Source organism: Camponotus vicinus, unplaced genomic scaffold, assembly GCF_025532165.1.
Source record: "Camponotus vicinus isolate PSW18456_S1 unplaced genomic scaffold, iyCamVici1.0 SCAF_9, whole genome shotgun sequence".
Classification (NCBI taxonomy): domain Eukaryota; kingdom Metazoa; phylum Arthropoda; class Insecta; order Hymenoptera; family Formicidae; genus Camponotus; species Camponotus vicinus.
This window is the reverse complement of record NW_028141981.1, coordinates 14,010,028-14,037,867: the sequence shown is the minus strand read 5'-3', so window position 1 is coordinate 14,037,867 and position 27,840 is coordinate 14,010,028. Positions and strand designations below refer to the sequence as shown.

General features: G+C 40.3%; 2 protein-coding genes and 1 pseudogene across 3 annotated transcripts in view; 2 read left to right on the top strand and 1 right to left on the bottom strand.

Moving 5' to 3' along the window:
• LOC145976874 (lachesin) overlaps positions 1–27,840 on the top strand; it is a 371,398-nt gene that overhangs the window by 13,587 nt on the left and 329,971 nt on the right. The window lies entirely within an intron of this gene.
• Positions 1,538–8,893, bottom strand: LOC145976873 (zinc finger protein Elbow). Its single transcript, XM_083108340.1, has 2 exons — positions 8,080–8,893; positions 1,538–5,105 (listed from the first exon to the last, which is right to left on the bottom strand). Exons 1-2 carry the CDS (start codon positions 8,140–8,142, stop codon positions 3,630–3,632), a joined length of 1,539 nt encoding a protein of 512 aa, XP_082964466.1. The 5' UTR covers positions 8,143–8,893; the 3' UTR covers positions 1,538–3,629.
• LOC145976877 (uncharacterized) lies at positions 8,722–27,840 on the top strand (annotated as a pseudogene). The gene is made up of 2 exons (XR_014440339.1): positions 8,722–9,064; positions 26,196–27,840. The product of XR_014440339.1 is annotated as an uncharacterized LOC145976877 (transcript).

The window sequence follows — 27,840 nt, the reverse complement described above, 5'->3', positions numbered from 1 at the left end:
TCATAGCCGCAAAAACGGAGAATGCTTCAGTCGAAAGTGATGAAAAAGAAATTGCCGCATCGTGTACAGTTTTGATGTAAATTTCAAACGAATAAAATGCTGAAATTGCATTCAGTATTGTTTTGCTTGCGTTAATATTTAAATATTTTTGTGCGCAAACATGCATATTTTAAAAATATTTATTTACAAAATGTCAAGTATGCAAAAAAGCAACTCTTTGAATTCAGAATTATACACATTATACGTCTGAAATAATTAATCATATTATTAACTTTTGTAGGTCACACATTTTTTGCTTTGTTCTTAGTCACACATATGAGTCATAATATCTTGTCGCAGTTTTAGTTGTGCTTGAAAAAATGTTTGAAAGAATCTAGAAGAATTTATATTCTTTAATATCTGTAGAAAATAATCAAAGCTGAAGAGTAAATTTTAAACATTTTTTTTATTGACTAAAAACTTCAAGATATTCTACTGTTAAAATATCAATAAGGTCAAAATGACCCATATGTGATCTTTAAAGGTCAATTATATTTTTGTGAACAATACAAGACAAATATATTGTTTGAAATCAGAAAATATTTTCGTTTAAAAAGTAGTAAAGATCGATATCAGATATTTATTCTATTATAAATATTTTGGCTATAATCCAAATTCAATTTGAAAAATTGACTGGTCGCAATAATAATACAAAGAACAATATAAATTATTTCATTATGCGTTGTGAAGCACACGGAATGTATTTTAATGCATTTTTCTTTTAACGAGAGGAACATTTTTTTTAATGCTGTCGTAAAACCAGTCCTTTTTTTAACATAAAACTATCGCAGTAATTTTCGTGTAACTGTAGCCAAAAAATAATCTATATTGATCGCTGAGCGATCAAATAAATGTCTGACAAAGTATTTGTCTACTCAATTACCATTTTACTTTCATTCGAAATAAAATCCCCGTAATTGCGTGTTAACAAATTCTAGTCATGCACACATTCGCACGTATATAATCTCTTTCGTGGAAGCGCATCGCGTCGCATTCTCTCCCTCTCTTTCTCTCTCAACTTTCTCACTCAAAAATCACAGTTAAACATTGGTTTTTCGACGTTTGGTGTGGCACTCGTCATCAGATACTGAGAGATACGTCGGACGCAGCATGGACAGAGAATAGATGAAACAATAAAATTGATTTCCGCGTCCCGCAATTTTTAATCGTAAATTAAAATCTTGCCAGTTGTCTCAAAAAGTTTAACTGATTCAACAGCAATGTGTTGAATTGCACATATTCAAAAGTACAGCTTGATTCCCGGACGCATACTGCACCTTTTAATCCTCCATCATGATAAATTTGTCATTTTTGTTTAAAGTTGACGCGTGATTCGTTATTCTATACTTGAGAAAACTGGTTGATCATAATTGTGACAGTAATTAGATAGAAATTAATGGGTTATTGGATTCCTCTCCGCACACTGCGGATGTTGTTTCTATGCAGATCAACTTGATAATAGAAATTATGAGCTCCAAGATGATCGAAACTCGCTCGCTTCGATATATCGCAATACTTGTGATTCTAGTTGAATATCTATAGTCAATTAGAATAATAAATATAAGAAAATTACGAGTTTGAGAGAGATAGTGCTGTGGAGCAGATGAAAGCAGCTGATAGCTTTCGGCAAAATAATGCATTAAGAACGTTTAAGACTTGAGCAGCAGGTCCATAACAGTAGAAAGTACAGTATAATTTTGTTATTAGAAACCAATACATATAAATATAACAAATTTTACACGACACACACATATATATATGTATGTATGTAATGAAAGTTTTTAAAGTAGATATTTTATAGAAATATCCATTTCTGTAATCGATCTATTGAAGACAAATTTTATATGCACAGTACATACATACACATGTGATTGCACCATGAGACATGTAATTTATCTCTGGCAACTTTGATAATGCGATGCGTTTTAATAGCAATATCTTTTACGAGACTTTTACATTTCTATTATTATTATCTCAAAATTTTATACAATATAAAATTGTGATAATAATAACAGCAATGTAAAAGTCCCGTACAAGATTTTGATATTAAAATGTGATCTCATTTATATGTAAGAAAAGATAAATCTTAAAATTTGCATGACACTAATTAATAGCAGAGACCGGAAATTAAGGAGTTTTAAGGAAAATTCTAATATCAAAATGTTTGAGCTATAATAATTTTTAAATAAGAAATTTTTAAAGTTGAAATTAATCAAATTGCCCGAAAATAACAAGATACTTTATAGCAACAAGAAATGTTTTTTAATCATTAATCTTATTCTCGACATTGATTTCATTTTTTAATGTTATAGAAAACGCTTTTTAATTTTGTCGTATTTATATATTAAATAAATGATTGAATATTACAATAGTAACAGTAATGTAAAAGTCTCAGAAAATATTGATTTTAAACGCGATATACATCGCACTGTCAAAGTTATCAGAGATAAACGATATGTTTCACATTGCAATCTTGTATCTGTGTATTGTGCATATGAAATTTCTTTTTAATGGATGGATTTTATAGAAAAATAGATTTTTTTTAAATGAAATACCTATTTCAAAAACTCTGACATATTTTAACTTTTATTATTCATATCTTAATGTATTATCTCATAATAATTTATTTGCTTCGTACAATATTAATGAAATGGAAATTAATGTAAAATAATAATAAAAAAATAAAGAATGTGACCAAAAAAATGGAAAACAAAATAAAAATTAAAGTAAAAAAAGTTAAAGTAAATATTTATATTATAGATTTTTACAATCTTTATAAAAAATGTTAAACTTTTGTTAGAAATTTTTTACAGAATTCAAAGAGGTATTTAACTTTCTATTTAATCTTGATTCTCGAGTGAGATTAATGACAGCAAATACAAGCAAATGCTGTTCGCTATATACATTTCATATATTATGGATGCTGCTGAGCGAGAATTAATCATTCTAAATGTAGTTCGAATGCAATGCAATTTTGACAAAAATAGATTATTATTCCTGTAAAGAGAGCTGAGGTAGGGATACGCAGCCATTTTATTTTATCTTTTCACCTCGAAAGATTGGACAACAAGATAAGAACAACTTATTTTCTATCAAAAGAAACAATTCTTGCAAAGTGAAACTTTCAAGTGAATATCTATTGAGAATTCTATATCTTCTCAACTTAATATACTTATTCAAGAGTTTACACTATCTACGAAATATATATCAAAATTCGGCTGCGTCAACATGGAAATACTAACGATTCGCGCCAAAGAACAATAGAAGAGACGTCGTTTCGTGTGTGTACACATTATTCAATCTTTAAAGTTCTACGTTGAATTTTTCATTACAAGGTAAAAAAAGACTTGGCGTACAACTTGCGGAAGACGCAGACCATCGCGAGAAAGAAACAACAATCCTACCGCGCCTCGATATCCGCTCGATAACTTGAGACCTTTCCCCTTGCTTCGGCTCCGTAAATACATCGCATACAAAGCATCGCGCCAAGAACGCTCTCCGTTTACGCGCTCGAATTCGTAGAGAGATCACAGTTCGCCGGTCGACTCACCTCGCAAGCGTTTGGCTCACGAGTGCTCGTTACCGAGAACTCATTGATGCATCCCGGAGGCGGCGCCTAGACGGGGCCCGTAGATGGAGTACGGCGAGAAATACGGCGGTAGTCCGGCGGTCGCGTGCGGATGCGGCGGCGGGGGCGGCGGGAGCGGCAGGCCCAACGACGACAAAGACGGCGGCAAGAGCGGCGAGGGTTTCCCGTAGGGATGGTAGCGCGCGGTGGCGAGGGGGCTCAGGGGTGGCGTGGGATAAGACCTGGCGAACAGGGGATGGGTCGGGGGGAGTCCGACCGGCGGCGACAGCAGGGACAGCGCGGCGGCCGCGCTCGCGGGATCGGTCGCGCCGCTCGTCGACACGCTCGTGTGACTCCTGAGATGCTGCAGCAGCTCCTCCGACGTGGCGAATCGCTTGCCGCAGTACGCGGTGTCGCCCGCGATCCAGTTGCACACGTAGGGTAGCTGCGTGCCGGCGGCCAGGGCGGCCAGCTGCGCGTGCGCGTACACGGCGCCGGCCGCGCCGAGCGGTCCATAAGGCGAGACGCTGCCGGGTTTGTGATCGCACTGGGCGCATCCGGCCGGACAGGAACCCGACGTCGCGCCCGCGCTCGATACCAATTTTCCGTTGGCGATACTGGCGACGGCCGCGGTGGTCGCCACGGAGCCCGACAGCAGATGCGAATTCAGTTGGCAGCCGGTGCAGTAGGGATCGCGGCATATCGGCATCAGGCTGTCCGCGGGTCCGCCCGTCGTCTTGAGCCGCGCGTAGCCGAGATAAGGATTGGCGGCCACGAGACCGTTCTTCAGGGCGGCGTGATGCTGAGACATGAGCGAGCTGGCCATCACGTCGATGGGTAATTGATTGGGACTGTAACCCAAGTAGGCGGCGGTGGAGGCCGGTAGACTGACCCCCGGCTTGAACGTGCCCAATGGGAGATCCTTGATGGATGGATCGGTCATGGCGAGGACGCCGGCGGGGCTGTAGGCGGGTTTCGCTTGTAACGAGGGACTACTGACGGTCGGTTGAGACGTGGCGGCCTCCGCCGCGCTCGACGGTACCAGGGGCGCCGAACCTCTCGAAGCCGGCGAGTCCCGCGCGACCTCGCTCCCGTTCGGCGTCGCTGTTTTTCTACCTTGCGGCGTGACCGCGCGCGTTGACGCAGCGCTCTGATTGCTAGGGCATCGCTTGCCGCCGCTGCCGGGTGTCCGGGATCGCCCGGAAGCCGAGTGACTCGACGACGATCGCGGCTCGTCCGGGCTGGACGCCTTTTCGCGCCCCAGGCAAGATTCGTACGGCTTGAAACTGGTCTTCGTGGACTCGATCGTCGACGTTGGCACGGTGGCCGACACTGTCACCGTCGGCGACGACTTGTCGCGGGATTGCTCCGCGGTCTTGGACGATCGGTTGCTCGACTTGTCCAAGGAACTTAGCAGCGATTTGTTGGACGGCGGATCCGCTCCTATCTGGCTGCAGGTCTGTGCGAGCAGCGCGAGTGGACTTTTCTTTGCATCTAACTGAAAGCAGAATATAAGAAATATGAAATAAAGCTCGTGTTTTTTTTTTGTATAATTTTCAACCAAATATTTCGACCGAATAATGGTAAAGCCGAGCGTTTTGTTCGATATAAATTCCGGCATTTTGTTAATCTTGCATGAGAGTATCGGGAAAAACATTATCTTTTGAATACTTCATGGAATATAGAAATTTTTTATATACAAAAATGTGAATCGCGCGTAATCTCCGCAATGTTTTTTAAAGCAACATATGTTGCGATGAAATGAAACGTACGTATATTTATAAAAACTCATTGTCTTCTCTTAAATTAGTTATTAAACTGAATTATTCGACTAATTGTTCAAATAAATGATTTATATTTTTCAACAAAAAATAATTTTTACGCTATATTTTATCTTCATTTCGAAAATCAAGTAGATGGGATTAACATTGATAGCAAGTAACTTGTACAACAGATTATATTGATTATTTTTATATCTATGCGCAATATTATAATCATCAACATTAAGTGGCTATTTATCGCTTTCGAGTTTAATCGATCTTCTCTCGAAGGTAAAATATCACGTGATTTTCGACCAACAGTTACGCTGCAATATTCAATCCGACAATTCTCGAAACTTGGCGCGTGTCGCGTCTGGATGGAGGCAAGTCCAATTAATGACGCGCAAACCGCAATCTATAACGCCGCGTCACTCTCTCGCCGAATGAAAAGTGACGTGAATAAAGGGTGCGTCGGACACACTTATCCACCAGAATGCTTGATTTGATTATCGAGAATATTTTTAGGCGAGCGATGTGTATATTTCCAGATTTCGTCTGTTACAATCCATCTTGAAATTGAATTACTCCTAGTACCAGTAATAAACCTCACACATGGTATAATAATTCTTGAATATTTATTATAAAATATTATAAAATATTATAAATTATATATTATATAAAATATTATAAATTATATATTATATAAAATTATAAATTATATATTATATAAAATTATAAATTATATATTATAAGCAATTTCCTTATCCCGCGATAAAAGTTGATCGGTAAATTCAGAGAGATTGATGCGCGCGCGTTATAAATTCTCAGGAATCTGAAATATGACGCGTCAGCGTGGAACGTCGTTAATAATTATCCACGCCGATTGTTTTTTTTTTTTTTCTTTTTTTCTCTCTTCAAGAACGAAATACCGGAGAATATAATCAATATGCGATCGGCCGATACAGACGTCATTAGCGTGTAAGTGCGGGAATTTAATATCAGCGCCTTGGCGCGCGCATCTCCCGGCTCGGAGGCGGTCACGATGATGCACTCGGTATAATTATCGTACGGAGGAGCGATATTTCTCGTCGACTGATACGTCCACCGAACAGATGTTCCGCCGTAATTAAAATGCAACGATCATGCAACGCTAATCCGCCGCTCACGGCCGGTCGGTACTAATGGCGCGACGCCGACAGATATTAATGCCGTGAATTGCAACAGGCCATTACGGCAACGCGAGGCTATATATTAATTGCGCTCGTGAAAGTTAACGGGAACGTTCGAACGTAATATTTTAATCCGCTAATGCCACCCGCCGGCTTTTGATTGTCGCGACTAATTTATGCCCCTCGCGACATACGTCTTCCTTTTGTCCGCGCGTTACGTGACTTCTACCGAAAGATCCGAAGGATCCTCTTTTTTTTTTTTTTTTTCACTCGAGCCGACTTTTTGCGTCCACAAGTGCCGCTTTCTAAAAATACCAGCAAAGTTGCGTTGCGGAAAAATAAAACAAACCGTTTTATACAGATGTTGAATGCTTTGAAGAATCGCCGGATGTTTTACCGTTGCACAATCGACTATATTTATGTGCCACATATCGGCATATATCAGCGATTTTTTATATTCCTCACGAGAGATGAAGTAATTAAATTGTATGCGATTAATTATAAATAATGCGTTGAAATATTAGAGGAATTTGATTACTAGATATAAATGCGCACTATCGATGCACTCGATCGTACCGGATATCCAAGAGTAGATCGAACTCTCTATTCCGCTCGCTTTTCCATCTCACCCCCCCCTCCCTCGCACCCCTCACCCCGCGTGCAACAATCAGCATTGTATTACCGAATCGCGCTTTGATTTATGACGCGCGTAAATCAGCGCGACGCATGCCGAGACTTTGCCCACACTCGCTGTCCCCAAAATAGTTTACAGGAGTCCGGAGTATAAAACGCGGCGCGCATGTTTCCCGTCGGGATTAACGAAACGACGACAGGCGACGTTAATGAGCCGCTGGGAAAGATATTTTCAAGCGAAACTTATACACGGGCGACATTTTAAACGTGTCCAGTTGCATTAATAACGTAAACGTTATATATGTGGATTCGCTGGTATTCGTTATTTAAGAGATTAAAATCAGAATAAAATGAATTTCATAATCGTTAGTCTATTCTCCCGTCATTCAATATTCGTAAAATCCAAAGTTGAATGTGTGTTCATTAATTCTTCTTCACCTTAATGGTATATTTGCAATTCTAATTATTTCTAATTATTTATACGTACATATATATAACTCTATATCAGTATGATGTGTAATTTTTAATGTACAAGTTTTATATATTAGAATATAAATTTTTCAAATATATATATTTCAAATATATTTTTAATATAAATTTTCTTGCTTTGATATAAAATACAAAGTAATATAAAATAAATATTTTTTGGAAAATTACGTTTATTATATCTTTTTTTTTTCAAGATACTCAAGCAAGTAAAAAGAGCACCTTTTTGGTGCGTTAAAATATGTATAAACGGCAGCCAATAAGAAATATCGGTCATTAAATACGAAGACTTGAAACGTTGAAAGACGCGAGTCTCGACAAATGGTTAACTCGAGACGTAAACAGCAGGAACAGATATAAATAATGAACTCTTCGTAAATAGCGATGTAGAGAGAGAAGAGAAGAGAGGAGAAAAACGACTAACCGTAGTAGGTAGCGGCGTGAGGTATTCAGGACGGAGATACTGATTCGCGCTGGACGTCAGCATCTTTTGCGGTCGATCCTCGCTCGCGCCGTCGGTTGTACTCGACGAAAGCACCACTTTTTTCTACCACACTCTCGGGCTCATCGGCGAAACTAATCCCGGGGAATTCGTCGCACTTTTTTCCCCCCTCCTCTCTTACTTATATCCGTCGCAGCAACGAAACAGTGGTATCACTCGCGAACGAAGCCATGCATGAGGCTGCACTTTCGATGACGAATAGCACTGAATCCCGACGAGCACCAGGTAACCAACGAGTCGCCGGAGCGCAACGCCGCGACAACGAGTAACATCCGCCTTGATCCGCGCGCGACAAAAAAAGAAAAAAGGAAAACGAGTCGCGTTACGAGTCGGACAACCGTACGGGCACCACCGGGTGATTCCACAAGTCGACGCGATGAGGCTCGACTCGCAACTGAATCGCTCGCCGCAGTCGACGTGGAGCGCGGTTGCCCTTCTCGTCGCTCTCGAGCCCTCACCCTCACCATTCCGCCGTTCAGCTGACTTCCCCTACCGTACACCGCAGATTCGCGCTCCCCCGGGGAGCATCTTCCCCTTCCTCGCGCCTCCGCGACAACATCGTAGATGCCCCCTCCTCAGTGTCGGACGGTGTATCGCGACTACAACGCGCGGAACGACACGAAACACCACGAGCGGCAGCGACTAACCAATGCGGGCGAAAGAGGCGAACGCAAAAGGTGACGGCGACGGCGGCGGCCGCCGAAGCGACACGGTGGTCGTTGTCGGTTCGCGCTACGCCGACACTTTTGCCGGGTGCGAGCGACCCGGCCAACGACGTGTCAACTGGCGCGGGGTGCCCTCTCGCGACTCCCACCACGACCCTGCACCACCGTCGAGGGAGTTCTCGTGCGCCGCTACTTCGTCCTGTTACCTCTTCAACGTTGTTAAAGAGGTATGGATGCCACCAGTATGTAACGCCCGGCACCTGCGCGATCTCACGATATCGCGCCGCGCGATTGTGCGAAATGATAAGGCTTACGGCTACGAGATTGTTGAATTTCTAATCGTTAAATTGCTCTTAAAGGGTAGCTGCTTCTTAGGAAATTGCGCGCTTAACGTTTCCACTGACGTAAGAATAGAATACTGGGGCGAGAAACTAGATTACACCAGATATATATGTATTATTTTTCTAAATTCGAATTAAATTCTCGGTTCACACATCGATAGATACTTTGCTACGCGCAGGTGAATTTCATTTTTTATCAGTTTCGAACAATTATTATATATTTAATCATGTTATATTTAACATGACTTAATTTTAACTATAAATTTTTCTGACAAAATTGTTGGTAATCATTTTTCTTTAAAATGTAAACGATTCTTGATTGATAATCGAATAAAGTCAATTCGAAAGAAGAGGGAGTAAAATTATTTATCGCGTGTACATGTAATATATTTCAACATATCGGATCCTAGTGCGTAAAGCAATAGAGTATCGAACAATATAATATACGAGTAAATAGAGCGTGAAGTATATAATCATCTTATGCACTTAAACGCAGCCTTTGTTCGTGCGACGACGATACATTCTCTTACGCTCGAGATCTAATATACGCTAGCGTTCATTCAGGCGTTATAAAACTATCCACAATAAAAAGATGCCCGAACAGGTATAGATGGAAGATCTCTCTCTCTCTCTCTCTCTCTCTCTTTTTTTTCTCTTCTCTCTCTTCTCTCTTTCTCTCTACCGTTTCTTAAGCGCGGTTGTAAACAAGGGTATTAGCTAAAGAATAGATTGTCCCAAGTTATTAAAAACCTTCGACTAACAATGAGTACTCAAGATAACATAAATCTGTACACCTTCCGTATTTTCGAAAAGTTTTTGTAGCTCTATGACTACAAATTGTAATCACACTTAGCTGTCAACACCTACATTTAGAAATCGCCCGACAAAGTACAAAGAAAAGATAAATTTCGAAGTGAAAGTTGTATTTTACCTGAATGAAGACATTTTTCAAATCCTGTCATTCAACAAAGCGATCGAACAGACTTTGGCAAACTTTACAGTCAATACATATTACGAATTTCTTAACGAAGAATAAAAAGTGAAAGATGGTAAAAATATATTGTCTTGTATTTTTCTTTCTTAAAATAACTTTTTAAAAGCTAAATTACGCATGCGTCAGCTCAACTTGAAAAAACTATTCACATATATCTATCAGCGATGCGACTCTTTGTAAATGTAAAACATTTTATCTACAGCGAACGCATTGAAATAGCTTTTTATATTCGCGACACGTGAATGAAATTTAATACCGAAATAAATTTAATGCGAAAACGTTTAAAACGCTTGCACGGCACCGGGGTCTAATGCATATTGTAACGATTAATGAATTCGACTAAAATGGATTGAAGTGGTAATGGCAGTGGTGTATGTTGGCGGATACGGATGCGTTAGCGATGCATCGAAATGCATATCAATTGTTTCATGGAAATTCGAGTGTCAATTCCTCTCATTACTATTCGCAAAATTATAGGATTGTGTTGCGTGTACCATGATTGTGTGTTGCATGTGCCACGTAGGAGAGGTGATTTACGTAATTCGTATTGATTATCGAATCCTACATTATCGTGTAACCTGATTTAATTCGGCACTTTAATTAAACGCTCTAAGAGAAGACTACTTGCATAATATTAACATGGAATTGGGAAAAGATACAGTCAGCGAATATAGAACATGACGTGGCGATAATAACTAAAGTATCAATTTACATCGCAAATTGATATTAAAAGAACATGGTTTGAAAAATTTTGATCGAAAGCCAAGAATCTCAAATTAATTATACATGATCAAAAAAGCAATTAACCACGAACAATTAAAATTTTTAATTTAATCTGAAATGTGCCAAATTACATGAAAAATTTCATACAAGTTAAACATGTAGCATGTATAACAATTTTTTTAAAAATAAAGATATAGAAGGTGATGCGGTAATTCAATAATAAATAAATATATATATATATATATATATATATATATATATATATATATATAATTAACAGATCTATTTATTAAAAAAAAATCTATGGATTAAATCGACTCGATGACGACGAGGTGTTGAAGAAAGTGTATGTACATGTTCTCTTCAACATGGATTTATGTACATTCTTCAACAGGATTTGATATATAAACATAATATCGTACTAAATTCATGTTGCAGTTCGTAAATATCGTCGAATTTGTAATTTCTTGCGAGCAGCTGCTACGCATAAGAAATGCCGGATTGTTACTTATTTCACTACCCTCCTTCAACGGCTCGTCGTTGTCGAGCTGCTCTGATGTCACAGATAATACAAGACACTCTTGCCAGGCTCCTTCAGTCGGCGCCACATAAACACATCGTCCTCGTCTGTTGAGCCAAGTAGTGGAAGAGGCTCGGATAATTATACACCGCTCTCATCTCTCACCAAAGCGTATCCTCTAACTAGCGCTAATAACGCCGCTAATGCTCTTCCGTGGAAACTGTTCGTATCTAACAACCGCCCGGAACGTCGCCCGGCAGGGAGATAAGATAGAAATAGCATCGGGATATTGTCCGGGTTTCTTTCGGATGGGAAAACATTGACCGAGAATTGTGCAATATGTCTATTAGCGAGCCATTAGCCTCTAGTTAATTTTTTCTAGCAACATTTTCAATTCGATACGTAATGAAACTACTCCTTTCGAAATCTATTCATCTGATCGACAGGATTTTTTCATAATTTTTAATCAGCTTTTATTATTTCCTGCAATTCTCTAACAAACTTTTTCCATTAAAATATTTTTGATATTATAATTCATATTTTTTAATATTTATTTTATTGTAAAATTTTCATAAAATAGTCATTTTCAAGATTGATTCAATAATTTGTTAATTATATTTGGTATACAAATTTTTTCATCATTTAGCCATTTTAAAAAAATATTGACTTTTTAGAATATTTTAAACGTTTTAAATATGCGTTCTGACCTGATTTTTTTACAAAGATTTATAAATATCTCAAAATATATAAAAGATTTCACGATTCGCAATAATTCTTAACATTTTAGTACAATACTCGAGTATTGGGTCATACATTTCGTTTTTCTTATGCGAAATAATATAGATGGAATTCGCCTGACGTTTATACTCAGAATCTGTAGTCGAGGCGTACGGCACATGGTTTGTGCGAACATTATCGTTATCAGTCTTCGGTAATAACAGACCGCGCAGCGCGTTGCGCGCAATTACATGAACGATTTATAGGTTTTCGTCACGCAGTTCTACTTCCTCTGACTTCTTAATGAATGTGCCAGGCTTCTGAAGTTATTCCGGAAAGTTTCCATTATTTTCCATCATCTCGCAATGAATCATGCTAATTATGTTTAGGAGTAACATTTATCGTAATATTTGCGTATTACGTTAAATTATTCTAATATCAGCTGATATTTTTCCACGAGATATTTCCACTAGAAATTCCCATTCTCTCTCTCTCTCTTTAAAGATTCTTAAACTTTTAATATCGACCTAAATCCGATTCCGGAGGAGTATTTTATCCGCGCTACGTTTCTCGAGCTGACTTTGCTAGTTCGTGATTCCTCACGCGTCATCGTGTCTCATCGTAGCGAGCTACTCGGCGACGGATAATCACCCTCCGCTCACCGCACATCGATCAGGCGAAGCGTAAACACGATTAGTATAACGCACGGGTAATGAACTAATCCCGCCACGTCGTCGACGAGCACGAACGCTCTCGGGGTGGCGTCGCACCACCCCGCTCGACGACGTTCGCGTGACGTCGCTGACGTTTCTCTCCCCCTTTCTGTAGCCGCCATCCCGCCATCCTTCCACTTCTCGCGCGCTCGGGCTCTTTTTTTTCTTCTTCTTCTTCTTCTCCTTCTCCTCCTCCTTCCTCCTCGCGCGCGCTCCAGAAACGAGCGCGTTATTTATGGGTAGTCGGTTGCAACTCCACTGGCGCATTCTGCACAAGGGCTGCACGAAATCGACAGCTGTCGCCTCGTTCGGCAGCTCCGTATATCCATCTCCCCCCTTCCCTCCTCTTCGCTCTCTCTCCTCATCACCCTCTGCCACCCTCTCGGACTTTTCCACCGATGTCGCAGCTTCCACCGTATATCCTACTCCTTTACGCTCGGAGGTTAAGTTTGTCATCCTATTCACGTACGTACGTATCCATACATTATGTATCGCGGCGGATACATAAAACGTCGCGTTAGTCGCGCGATATTTCCATGCTGCATGATTTCTGGTAAAAGCGCTTAAGTGCCGTTGCTACTGGTATTGACTGACAAGAGGGAGAAATTTGGCAGATTTGTAAATACGACAAAAATTTCAAGCTTTGCGCGCCATTGAGCCCGAATATCCAGCTATTTTTCGTCGCGACACGTTTCAAACGTACGCTCGAGTTTTCGAGAGAGAAGGGGACGGTGAGATGTCGCGATAAGCAATTAATGCGACGTTTTTCAAATACTTCCGGCGCAATCGTAATCCCCGTCTATTCAAGGCGACGTTACAAACGGCAATAATTATCGGCGATAATTCGCGTCGCGAGCCAATAACACCGCGTTCCAACTCCGGCTTCCTCGATTTAATGGCGAGACGCTACGCTAAGAGGGCGGTGCGCGCCAGCGCCGATAATGGATCGCCGCTTTACTAAGAATCATCCGTCTGATGCGCGAATAACGGGGCGGCATATACGCGTCCGTACCGATATGAGCATAGAGAACGTGTACTGGCGCAAAAGGCGTTATTTATGTCCTCTTTGTCGGGCTATCGATAACCGCTGCGGAGAACTGCGACAGGGTACGGCGCGATGCGGAATGGCATGGCGTGGCGCCGACTGGCGTGGCCTGGCGTGGTGCGGTGCGATGTGACGCGGCTCGGTGCGGCTTGGTGCGGCTGACGCGGTGCGGTGCGGTGCGGTGCGGCTTGATGCGATGCGGAGCGGAGCGGTGTGGTGCGAAACAGCGTGGCCTAGTGCGCGCGGCTCGTGTCGGTGTATACGCACATAAATAATGCGAGCGCAATTTCCCATGTAATTGATGGGACTCCCCTTCCCCCACCATCGCCTCCCCGTGCCCGTTCCATAATGGTGAGTGAACTGAGCTCGGGATGTTAGCCGGAGAGCAGCAGCACCCCCCGCGGGGCGTAAACTCGACAATGCCTTCGTCACGCCGCGCATTGTTTGCCACCGCCGAGAGTTCACTCTACGGGGCTTGATTTACTGTCTCCGGCTGTGCTCTCACGAGCCCGCGGACGGCCCCGCAAAGAGCATGTACCGAAATTTTCGTCGGGAGATATCCGGGCTTCTCTCTTTCCGCTGTCATCCTATGGGACTCCGCGAAAATGAGACGCGCAGAGTTGGGAGGGCAACACGCGGCTGGTGTTTCCGTCTTTCTCCTCCTTCATCTCGAGTATTTAGTCGTTTCATTTTTATGCTAAGATTAGGAGATATTTCAAGTGTGATTTGGACGGAAGAGATTCGTGAAAAACTTATTCCTATAAAATATCACTTCAATTTGTCATTTTGAAAAGTTATATGAGAAAATGTAAATGAATCGCTTAAGATTTATTTATAAATTGTAAATAATTATCTGGATCTTGCTCGTTATGCGAATCAGAAAGAGATTGATTTAAAGAAATATTTTTTTTTATTATTCCAAATATATATATATTTGTTTGTCACAATTGTCATTTTCACATCTTTACATGCGCATTCTCTCCGCGGACTTGTTCCTTGAAAGTGTATCGACGACCCAGTCGTTTTCCGGGTGAAACGGAAAAAAGAAATTGACGGCGTCGATCGAAGTAATAGTCGGATTTTCTTTTTCGTTTCCTTTCCGAAGCGAGGTTCGCGGAACGGAACGCGGAACACGTTGCTTCGACTTTTGCGCATGTATTTGCAAGTATGTGTTATCTCGTTACATTCTACCGGCAATCCGATCGGGCATCAGGCCGGTCCAGACGGGCAGACTAGATTAGGAAGGGTTAACCAACGCGCCGGTGATTTAAATCAATGACGGCGGCACATCTGCTGGCAGAGATTAATGATTAGACGTACGAGAATGAAGCCCGGGACTCGCCGCTTTCAGAGATCAGACAGATTAGAAACTAATTTAACGAGCAGCTTTCATCTTGCAATCCAATATCCATTCCGATCCCCCTTACTGTATCACGTGGGCAGCCACTACTACCGGGTATATTGATTGATCGACGTCGACGATGCGGTAAACGCGGTGTGGCGCATTTCACCGCCTAGATTCGTCCCCGCTTTCCATTTCCGGAGCGTAGCCTTTTTGACATTTCACTTGGTAAAATGTCATTTCATTAATTGCGCGAAACTTTATTTTTTTTTTAATTTACCGCTTCCACAAAAACAGTAATTTTTAATTAATCGAGTAATGATTAAAATTAAGATATACGCGTTTTCTGTCAGAGTAGTTTTTCATCGATAACAAAGTTTGATAAAGAAAACATGAAAAGGAGACACGCGATATTTTTATATTAATACACGTATGCACTCGTATTACTCTCTTAACGTTAAATGTTGGCTGGTTATCGTAGCGTTATCGTATTTATACCGGATTCTTATTTGACGATACTATAGTTATGTATCACGCAACTCTATAAATATATCAGCTTGACAGTTTACGACAACGCGGAAGCTATTAAGCGATGACTTGTAAGACGATGCTGCAACTCTTCTTGAAGTACTTTGAAAATACATACCGATCGATAGTATTGACATCTACTGATTGCTAATAAATTCTCAGACATGCCCCGAGTATTATAGTGCATTATCACTTTACGCGTCATAACACTTTTCCTAACGGTTGTTTACTTCGCTTTTTTTAAAATAGTATAAAAATTAAATAGATAAAAAGTTGATTAAGAAATGTAGGGGATTTTTAATGCAAGTATAATTAAAAAATCCAAGACGTTTTTAAATTGTTGAAATATACAGAACACTTTTAAATAATTTTCAAAATTTATTTACAAAAAATACATATGAAATCCATAATTCTTTTAACGATTAGATATGAATGTTGGTAATATAGATGTCATAAAAATTTTATACGTAACGCTGAATTGTTTTTATTATATTATCACGAGAGCCGTAAATGTGCACTGAAATAATTTGTGCATCGTGATTGTAAGATTTATAGCATAATTAAATGAACTATATAATTGTAGTGCATGCGAGCATTCAATATAACTTGTATCACGCGAGCATTCCACGGTAAATTATTTCGCGTAGTTTACAAAGTTCTACTTTTACAAGGTTATTCCTACTTTTCGAATAAAGGATTAAACGAATGAGAAATCTTGTAATCTTATAGCTGAATGAAATTTAATCTCGTGAAATAAACATTTGATGAATTAAAAATAAAAATGATAATAAAATGATAATGATTTAATAAAAATGATAATTTCTGATTAAAAATAAATATGATAAAATTAATTAATATACAAAAATAAATATACAAAAAAGAGATTTAAGATATTATAGACTTCGATTTGTAGAATATATTATAATAAAATTATTTAACAGGAGATAATAAAATTATTTAATTAATGAGATTACTTAATTAGTAAGATTAATCTTAATAATTTAGATACATGTAAGAGTCGCGCGAGTGAGAGAGTTTTTAGAGGACACTTTTAGCGTCGACTGCGTTAGTGTCGAGTCTTCGGAACGTTATGCGAATTGATATGTCAAAATGAGACGTCGAGTCGATGCGCGTCGCGAGAACACGATAAGCACGTCTGGCCGGTTGTTTACGAGAATGCGGGAACCGTGTAACGGCGTAAACCGCGTAAGGCAACGGCCGGGTAGCTCGGTCCGAAACACCCCTGGAACACCCCCCTTGATGGCTATAAAACTTCCGGAAAACCATGCGCGCCTGTCCGCCCGCTGTCACATACGCTCTTTCCCGCTTACCGGGAGTTACGAGGCTGTAATTTCAGAGAGAAAGAGAAAGAGTAAGATAGAGAGAGGGAAACGACTCTCTCCACTCTTCCCGCTTTATCTCCTTCTACCCTTTCTACGTTTCCCCGCAGATCCGTCGTCGCCGACCGACCCCTTTGTGCTCGGCTGTAATCCCTCTGCCGCACTAGCACCGGCATACAGATCTGGTCGTCTCCTGTCCCACGATGGAAACACCGTCGGCGACAAAGTTGAAGTTACGAGCGTGGTGAACTCACAAAAGCTTTTTACAAAACTGTTAGCCGGTTCCGGTGCGAGGCGGAGATACGAATGATTTGCGGTCGCGCGGGTTCGCTATTCGAACGTCTCACGCGCCTCGTGCCTTCTGCTATCCTCCGAAGGATAATACGTTGTGATCCTGATGTCATCTCGATAACGTCGATAAGAGTACATTGAGAGTTTATTCGAGGAAAAAGACTAGCACTTTTTGCAAAATTAAATAAATTTTAAATTAAACAACTAATAAAAGAATAGTAAGTAAGTCATAAAAAAAAGCTTCGAGTAACAAATTTTAAATATACGTCGTAAAATGTGAATCTTATATTTATTTTATTAATAATCTATTATTATCGTGTGTCAAGTATGATATAAAACTATTTTTAATACATGCAACTTTTATAAAAATGTTACAATATTATTATCTATCGTAAAACTTTAACTAAACACAAAGTATTTGCGTCTACGTTTAATATCTTTTTGAGACGCATTCACCTTTTTATTGGTATACTATGCAATATAAGGACGTCATAAAGCGCGATGGCATTTTCAAAGGGAGCGTTTTTTAGTCTCGAAACAAAAATCTCCCAGCGTTGCGATATTTGTATCTCGTGTAAAAAAACAATATGCGTAAGTGGCGCAATCTGTGGCGAAATGATCAGAAAGACACACCTGCGGGCCGGTGAAATGTCCTCGTAACAGTGGAAAATTCGCGGTGGACATTCGGGAACGAGACTTGTCCAAATAGAACGTCACACAAAGGCAACGAAACACATGCAGTCCGTACATAATGACCTCGGGACGCGGGGAGCGGGACACGCGTAAACAGCTGTCCCGTCACAGTGTAAGGAAGAGAAAAGCGTGCACGACGTGTCACGCGGATGAATACGGCGCTACCGTGGATAGGCACAAGTCCCTGACGAATAGAGTTAATGTCGAAAGTGTCAACATGAAATATTTGAGTGCCGAATACAGGCGTGACCCTATTCGAAGGGGGATGCGAAAGTATCTTTGTACGTCGTTTATATAAAGGGATATTGTGTAGCCGACCTGAATTTATTGGAGCGATTCCGCAATCGTTCGACGATACCGGCACGCAAGGGACTTTGATGGACGGAGTGTGACATCGTGGCTCACGATAAATATCACTACTCGGGCTCAGAAGTCACGGTCGGATTTTAGTGTCCAAATTGATCGGAATAGTGCGGAAACCTTCAACGGTGATTCGTGACAAAATATTTACCGTGATGTAATGAAATTTAATTTTATGCCATCATACGACTTGTCGAAGCTGATGCAATATCGATTCATTTCGCAATAAAATTTTTATGGACATGTTTCGAAACTTTTAATGCTCACCATTTTCGAAAAAAGAAAAATACTTGTACGTAAGACAAATAGCTTTCTCTGGGCTTTGTTTTACATTTTCGTAAGGTAGCGAGCGAGGAATTCTGGGGATTCCGAAACGGTTAAATTGAGCGTCGTTATTTCCACTAAAAGAATATTTGTCTACCGTACGTGCCAACCAATCGGGAATCTTTCCGAAAGTGTCAAACGGTTAAAGTTGTTTCTGTAAACAGACCGTACAGTAGCACCGACATTTCGACTGACATGAGCATCATGACGTCAGTTTAGCAGGGACCAACCGCAATCGCGAAGAGCAGCGGGACCGTCCACAAACATGAGCTGCGCTCAGGCGATGTTTGCACAGTCGGTTAACATCGAGTGCTACTGTATGCATAGGCTTGTCATTGCCGTCGCGGTCGACGTGTGCGTCGGATAGCGTAAATAAAGTAGCCGCGAGCGCTAAGTTCGCTAATGTTCTCCCAATCTGTATACGCTTCCCATTAGCGTTTTCGGTAAGAGTAGGGAAACCTGGCGGTCGCCGAATGAATATACCACGGAAAAGCTCAAGTTAATACACACGTTCCCGGTCCTAAACAAGCAATAGCCTTTAGCCTACGTCGAAACCGCCACTAGGCATCTTGGTTCCTGTTGTGCTGCCTGTTAGATGATGCGGACTAAATGATTTTTATCGTTGAAAAGAACAATATTGTCGAAGAAAGAAAACGTTACGAATCGAATGTTATAATGATATCTCTTGTCAAACATTTCGTCGTGTTATCACGAGTCACGAGTCTCGAGTCTCGCTAATCTACGTCACGCATTCAAGGATTTTTGGATCACGAAGACGAAACTTCGTAATTACAATGTAACCAGAAGAGAATGTCTCCGAGACATATGGTTATACATATAATTTGTAGATCTCCGTGCAATTATATGCATGGGACGACACTTATCTACAATGTATGCAGGCATAAATTGCCCATTCAGTCCGGTAATTACACTCTACGCGTTTTGTTTCACCGTATGCCGATGACGTGACCAAGGATGACTCGGGCAGACCGGTTATCTAGTACTTACAATGTCTCTTTTTAAAAGAAATGAAAGGAACGTACATGATTCAACAAGTTTATTTTTGCATTCATAATTTTAAATTACGAGCCGTTTGACGTCTTGCCATGCATCGGTGTTTGATCAAAGATGATTATTATTGTCACTGTCATCGTTAAAGTTACGTATCGAGTAAGGTATCAATACAAGACGGGAATATTAATCATGTCGTGAATATTTAATTGTCCGGGGGGAGATTAATCTTACGGGGAGTTGGTGTACGATGCTTTATAAACTTAGTAACGGACATCATCGGTTCGCATATATTACGCAACTCGGTCATTCGGTTAATCTTGGCGAGACATAACTTTACGAAACGGCCAAAGTCATTAAGCGTATAATATCGTTCCTCGGACAGCCAGGCAAAAGATGCCTTTCAGACACCGCCATTCCCGCCACCATGACGTGGCACCCTCTGCCCCTCTCCCCCTCCCCCCCCGCCCCCTTTCTCATCACGTTCCATCTTTCTTAAGCTATATTCTCACCACTGACGGTAAATCTGTGGGCTGTCAGGGGCGAAAGGTGCGACATATCTTATCGTAAACGTCTCATAACGGCGTTGCGGCAGTAACGATGCGTGACACACGACGACGTAAAGCCATGGCCCTCGTCAGAAGGCTCTTCCAGCTCGTAAACCTCGACTAGCTTACCTCTTCGTTGAAGCATCGCATTAGCAACGATCAGGATCGTCGTACAGCGCAATCGTCCAAGAGCTTGATTCTTTTATCTCTATGTTTTCCCCGTACTCGATCTCTTCTCCGTTTTAACTGCAGCATCTATTAATATATCCCATGACTAATTTTTCAACGAAGCCTCAAATTGCTCGTGATTTAAAATATAATAGATGACTATTGAAAAAAGTAATTTTTCTCCAGACCACTGAAGACTATTGTAATAAATATTTTAATAATTTATTATCCTACATTTTAATTTTCTCTCATTTCGTGAAAAGCAATATTTTCTCATAAAAAAATTCAATATTAATTATCCGTATGTAAATTTGTCTCTCGCGTATTATTTTCGTATAAATTTGTAACTTGACAAACAGGTAGCGTACTGGGCAAATAGAACCATGTTTGATGTATTATATGAAGTACCAAGTGCTTTTAACACGACACTGGCTGTGTCCGCAAGGGGTTGCATAGTCGAGAGATTGCTGGCGTTTGTGGGTTATGCGATGAAGTGGAAGGAGACGGGGGTGGGAGTCAAGTTGGACGGCATGGGCTACGGTCTCCGAATACGCGAGAGGAGGGACCACCTCATTTATGACGTCACGGGCCCTTCGGTGCAGCTCGACGCTGTCACAATCATGCCGCGGCCATAAAGTAAACATCCGACATCAAAGAGCCGCTCGGGTAACGGCGTTTCCTGTCTCGATTCTACTCCACCCGTCCTTCCCCTCCTTGTCTGTGTGTCTCCCTTTGGAACGCGTAACGTGCTCGCACTCGTGGGATCTCCGCATCTGTATTGTTGACATATCGTCACGTGATGTCGAAAAGTCTTTGTAATATTTTATTTATCGAAATGATGGATGATTAAAAGTTTCTTCAATTAATCATGATTTACAGCTATATCGCGTGATCGAGAGATGTACAATTTTAACGCGATTATCTGGACTTCACATTATAATTGATGAGTTAGCGGATGCATTTTTTAACGTTTAATTGGAATTAATTACTTATTTATAAGAGCGTCTATAAGAAAAGAGGTCAGTATACTCGTAAAGAAATATTTCTATTATACTTAATTGTTATATTTATACGAAACTTTCGATCGATATTACGACGTTCCCTCGTTTATAAAGTTATGGAGGCTACCGACATCGAAAATTCGCTGACGGTTGATTATCAAGATCACGCAGGTCATCCAACGAACATGACGAGAGTGGCGGCCAACGTGGTGCGCCGGCGCCGCCAGGAGGTAAATTAGACAGCCCTTTGTAACCTTCGGCGTTCGTCGGAAATAATGATCGGGTCTTATACTACTTAAGGGATCTGCTGTATCCATTTATTAGGCGCAAGATGACGGGCAGTTTGAAAATCATCCGCGGCAATTAGACACGGCGGGCTCGATTGTTTGCATAGCGCGGCGCTTTGTTATACATGGTATTCTCCAAATTGTTGCCTCGACATCCCCCCTAATCGCCCCTGGCATCGGGGCTATTACGAAATGAGAAAAGACGAAGAGAGGGTCTTTACGAAACTAATGTAAACTACACGATCCCGTCATCATCGCTATCCTGACGTGAAACGAATAACAAATATACAAAGCAATCGATTATTGGAAATTATATATGTTTTTTTAAGCTCAAAAAAACATTAGTAAAGAATTCCCAGAAATTAATTGTACCTGTAAACGACGAAAGACGAAAAAAATTGCAAACGTATGCGACTTATATAGAATGATAATACATGAACGTTACTGAAATGACAAGGTTTTACTTATAATATCGCGGTAAGGCAATCGCACAATGCATTTCCTTTTATTTGCCGACGATAATAAACGTCTTAGGAAGGTTCGCAAATCGTGCGTTGGATACGTTTAATACCGCTTAAACGTCGGTTTCGACAGCCCACTAATCATGCAAATACTAATTTCAGCCGCGATACCGTAGACTTTTCTGTCATTATAAGATGTTTGTATATTATAGGGAGGCATCACAGACAAAAGATGAGTTAGTCATTGCAAGCTATAGCACACAATGTGTATTAAAAATTCTGTATAAAGAACAATTCGTTTATATCATAGCGCGATGTAAATTGATATAATTTATCTCCTTTAGACGCCTTTGGATAAATTGTCCTGTGCGCATTTTTCAGACAATATTAATATACATATAACACTATAATATACTTTCTCGAAACTTTGCCTCAAAATTAATTATTACACTGCAAACTCATCGGGCGTATCCTGTTGAGCAATTATTGCGCGACGGTTGGAGAAATACTCTCGAGATTTACTGAATTTAACAATCATTATGCGCAAACGTGTGTAGAGTAAAACGACTGAGTCGTGAAAGATGGTGAAAGCACTCTGGCTGGATAATTTCTGTCTGTAAAATGGAGCGCGTCAAGGCTTGGCACCGGTGCCATCTGCTCGGCCACTGTTACTGCTATATAACTCGAGCTTAAAGTACGCTTTTAAGGTTTTAATTTTGGTGATCTTGGAGATTTGCTGATGTGTCGTAAATCAAGCGTAGATTGAACATGTTTGAATATAAAATAATGTCAATTGCAATTAATCAATATCGCTCGAAAATCAGAATCACTTAATTAACATATTAAACATCTACATACATCATTTACCCACAAAGAAGAGATTACATCATTTTATTCTTTCCTCTCCCGTAATTTCAATTGGAAAAAAATTCGTTTGATTTATTCTACGTGAATTAATCGGATTTGCGCTAACAAGGAATCGACAGATGTCAATCTTCTTTTAATACTTAGGAATCGAAAAGAGTTTATATAAGTAATCGAGAAAAAAATTGAAAAGATTTTCGATCTCTTTTAATTCGCCCGAATTGTTTATGAAAGCGATATCTTCTTGCGAAATGATCAAACTTTCCATCGACAAGCGAGTCTGACAAACTGCGCGCGAGCAACACACAGTTTTCTTCTACATATATTTACTCCCTTCGCACGAACGTACGCACACGTGTTGTGACTCAGGAATGATAACCGATGATTTATCCGTGACAGGCTGCAGGTACCGCGGATGGATTATCATTCTGATTGCAAAGTATGAAATAATTAGGGAGCGGGACCGCCGGCCATCCATCATCGGGCAACGATGGCCGCTTGTCAGGCGCCGTTCATTTATCATACTCGCTCAGCCATCGCCCTCTTCCTATTCCCATCGCATCGCCGATGTTCCATTGTTCGTATATCGGACGTAACCGTCCGTTACTGCTAATTACCTCCTGCCCCTGCGAAAGATTACGCGGTCAAGGTATCGGACGTATTAACGGCGCGAGTTACGCGTGCAACGACGTGTTTCGGGATGCGCCCGTTGATCGAACACGACTCCATTAGATATTACCTGCTCATTCGGCCAAAGATTCCGGATAGCTAAATTGCCGTTTCGTACCGTCGATTTATCATGCAAGCGCGAAATATCGCGCGTTTGTCATCGGTCACCGTTTGTTTTCTTACGATTAATCGTGACTAATGTGTGTATTCGAGAGAATGTAATATCGATACGAGAACCGACGTTTGCACCACGTCATTGTGTTACCTGACTAGCAAATGCCGAAAGTGAAAACGAAATAAAAGCCTTGGGCTCTAATTATCCTAACTATATACGATATATCATACTGACAGATGTATTCCAACCGCGAAAAAAGTCCATCCCTAAAGTACATTTATTGCCTGACATAAACCCCTCTATTTTTTCCATTGTTGTCGGATGACAGCTTGTCTAAACACTCTAAGTATCTGACTTTTCTCTACCGACCCAGTCCTTCATAGTCCTTTGCTATTCATCGTTCTTTGTATACGGCCGACTCACACATTCGGTTTTGCGCACAATGAGAACAACAACCAGAAATTGCAACACAACAATGCAAGATACATCGTATATCGAGAATCGTAAAAGTCGAAAGAATTCGTTTTCTACCTGTTTCTTGATTCTACACATCTGTACATCGAGGTATATCGAAGGATGCTGTCTTTCCAGATTGCTACCCTTCGTTTTTAACAGTTTCGCAAGAATGTTTATATTGTATATTTATATATTTACGCGATTCAAGATATACTCTACTCTTTTGTCATTTAAGATACATCTTATTTTTTCTAATTTTTAAGAACAAAGCACGAGACAAAGTAAAACACCGGGACGATAATAATATAATAAAGAAAATATAATATAAATTATTTTGCGCTATAATTTTTTTCTCGATTTTAATATTAACATTGTATCAAATAGAAACTAAAAGTTAGTATACTTGGATTAAATAAAGTTTCGCGCGTACGTCAGATATTTTGCGCTTATATTCTCGAAAGGATACCGACGTCTGTCGCACAATATACAGCGGGAATAATAAGCCATCGAGATTCGAGAGAGAATCCTCTCCCTGCCAGATGAAAATTTGTCTTCCTTATACGCGTGATTCTTCGCGGTCAAGCTCAATACGGTGGTGTCTTTCTGCTCTCGATTTATAGTTTTATACCTGCGGCGGGGAAGAAGAAGAGAGATACCTAATAGACAAGATTTACTGCGGCACGCCCGTCTCAATTGCGGAACAAATTTATCTTCTCTGCGGTCAGCAGCCTCCCCATCGCTTCCTAGCCTCAATCTTGGTTCCGCTGTTCCTGAAATATTGGCTCACCCCCGGACTCGAAAGTTACTTGACAAACGAATCGATGTACGGTCGAAGAGGGAGAGAAGAAGAGGGACGGTCCCTACGGGGTTAGCAGGCCTGTAAACTTTCCTGCGTCCCGGCGAACAACACAAAACACACATGCGCTCTTTCTTTCGATCTCCGCACGTCAGTCTCTTTAATCGCTCCCGCGTCCGGAGTCATTGGAAATCCTTCGGCGTGTAATCGCGTTTTTATTCAATTTGACACAGCCGGTGACTCTTTGCGAGTATGCGTTTGCGTTTATATTCACGCGAATGCGGTCGTCCGTATTTCGTAATTGATCGCGTGTGATCTCACGCTGCAACTCACGAACGTAATTAAGAACACAAATTAACGAGAGATATTAATCGGCATTATAAATTGCACGATTATGTGATTTACGATCGACAAAATTGCAATTTGTTGGAGATACGCGCACAATGTTGGTCTCGATGCATATTATTAATATTTTCAAAATATTGTCAACTATAAACAAACATGAAATATCTCTCGTCCTCTCTCTCTCTCTCTCTCTCTTTCTCTCTCTCTTCTTTTCGCTTATTCTTTCTTCTTATTCTTCTTACGGCGAAATAGCGGTTGGCGATTCAATGCCTGTAAATTGTGTTCTGGACGTGCAATTAGCGCGACAACATCGGCCTTCACTAGCGAAAGCACCGGGATGAGTACTGCGAAGAGCTCAAAAAACTCAACGAAAAAGCGGTCTTGTATTTCAACGCGCGAATAGAGCACATTTCCGTCACGTCAAATCCAATCGGCGAGTCTGCTTGCGTGTGGTCGACGTCATATTCTCGGAAAGTTTAGTCGCACACCCGCGATAATATTCACGAAAGAGTCAAGTGCTCCTTTATTTGTTTGCTCGCGTTTTACGATTCTAGGGATTACGCGCTCTGAAAAATCTAAAATAATTTTGCCATCATTCCACCTTGCGATCTATTGATTGATTATTTTTATCCAAGGAATAAAAGTACGTCGAGTTAGGCTGGATACGTCGAGTTGCCTGAAACTCGATATCGAATCAATTTACAACAATTTTTGTTCTTAGGTGAGAAACGAGTTCGACACAACTGCCAATGATTGGAGTCACGCGTCAGCTGTTTAAAGAATTGCATTACTCTCGGCCTTGGGTTTGGTCTTTTTCTCGATTCGGATCCGCGAGATGAACGGCGGTATCTGTCTTATCGCGTACGTGATTGGAAACTCTAAAGATGTGTGAATAATTACGTACATATATACTTTAGCATTACTCGAAGCATAAGGAAGGCCGAGGGAGTCGCCGTTTGTACGACCGAGAAACGTCAAGAATTTTCGATCGTTATCTTTGAACACATTTTATACATCATGATATATTGCTTTAGACAGGAGATCGTGTTAAAATAAGTTCATGAAGACAGTTTTCTCGTTGATATGTAAGTCGCGTCATGAAATACATCAAAGAAATGCACTCGAGATACGCTGGATGTGTAATTTAGAACGGAAAGATATACATGTTAATCTTGCGCATTAATAATAATTATACTATACGTACGTAAAAATGTAATATCGTGAACAGCGCAGCTCGAGTCGGCGAGATCCTTAATCAGTCAATTCCAAAAAATGTAATGTTCATTAAATTACAGCTTTCTGTATATTGACATGTTCGTTTCACCGATATAGGACAGACGTCGCGTGCATAAATAATCGTCCTTGATTTCATTTTTCGATATCGAACTCGAGAAATAAGCGGCACATTCGTCTTAATACTTACGTGACCGGTGATCTCAAGCTCTTTGAATAATTACGAATTATCGAGTGAAATATCAATGAATAATGTATAATATTATTTCAAAATTTTTGCTTGTCTTTTTTTCACACGCTTGACAAATTTATAACGTGAAATTAATCTGAGAATACTTGGATTGATTCAGAGGCAGTTGATTTACGCGATATATAAGACAACCAAGATTTATTTGAAATAGAAAATAATGACATGCGCATAAATATTTTACTTATTTATGTAGACATGATAGGATCATATGGAAAAAACATGTTACGCAAAGTAGCACGTGAATTACCGAAAAGTGGTGTATTTGAAAATATGTTAATGGCTATAGCCATTACAATATACACGTGTAACGTATTGAAAATGCTTATTTGAGTTAGATAAATTTTGCGTTTTGCTAGCAAACATAACTAGAACCTTAGCCCCTACGCTGTAATAAATGATTTTACAAAGCGCGACATATCGCAAAATTTGCACGAAATTCATAAAAAAGATATTTGCCAGCAAAAAAGAGGAGAGATATTTGGCAACAAAAAATGGGGAAAGGGTTTCGGAGGAAATCTCCCTTATCTTACAAAAGGATGCCGCTAGTCGTAAAACGGTACAAAGAAAAGGCCGCTTTAAAAGCATTGTAAAATTAATAACGGACTCCGCTTTCGACACTTGTGTGCGTTCTTTTCGGTTGCTTCAAATTCATTTTTTACGCGTATACATTGTATATAATATACTTGCGATATTTTTTTATCATGTTTTTAAGTATATCTGTGAATATACAGCGATGAATGGACCTCGAAACGATAAAATATTTAGGAGTTATTTTTCGGCACGTCAGTTTTATTATATAGACGTTTTGATTTCTGTTTGAAAGTTGCCTAGCATATAGAAAAAAAGACATTTTTGTTTTGAAAATATATTTAGTTTTAACATG

Bases quoted from the DNA above. Each gene is read 5' to 3' on its own strand.
- LOC145976873 (XM_083108340.1), bottom strand. From the start codon at position 8,142: ATGCTGACGTCCAGCGCGAATCAGTATCTCCGTCCTGAATACCTCACG. The intron at 5,106-8,079 runs GTTAGTCGTTTT...TTCTGCTTTCAG, and splicing joins TCACGCCGCTACCTACTACG to TTAGATGCAAAGAAAAGTCC.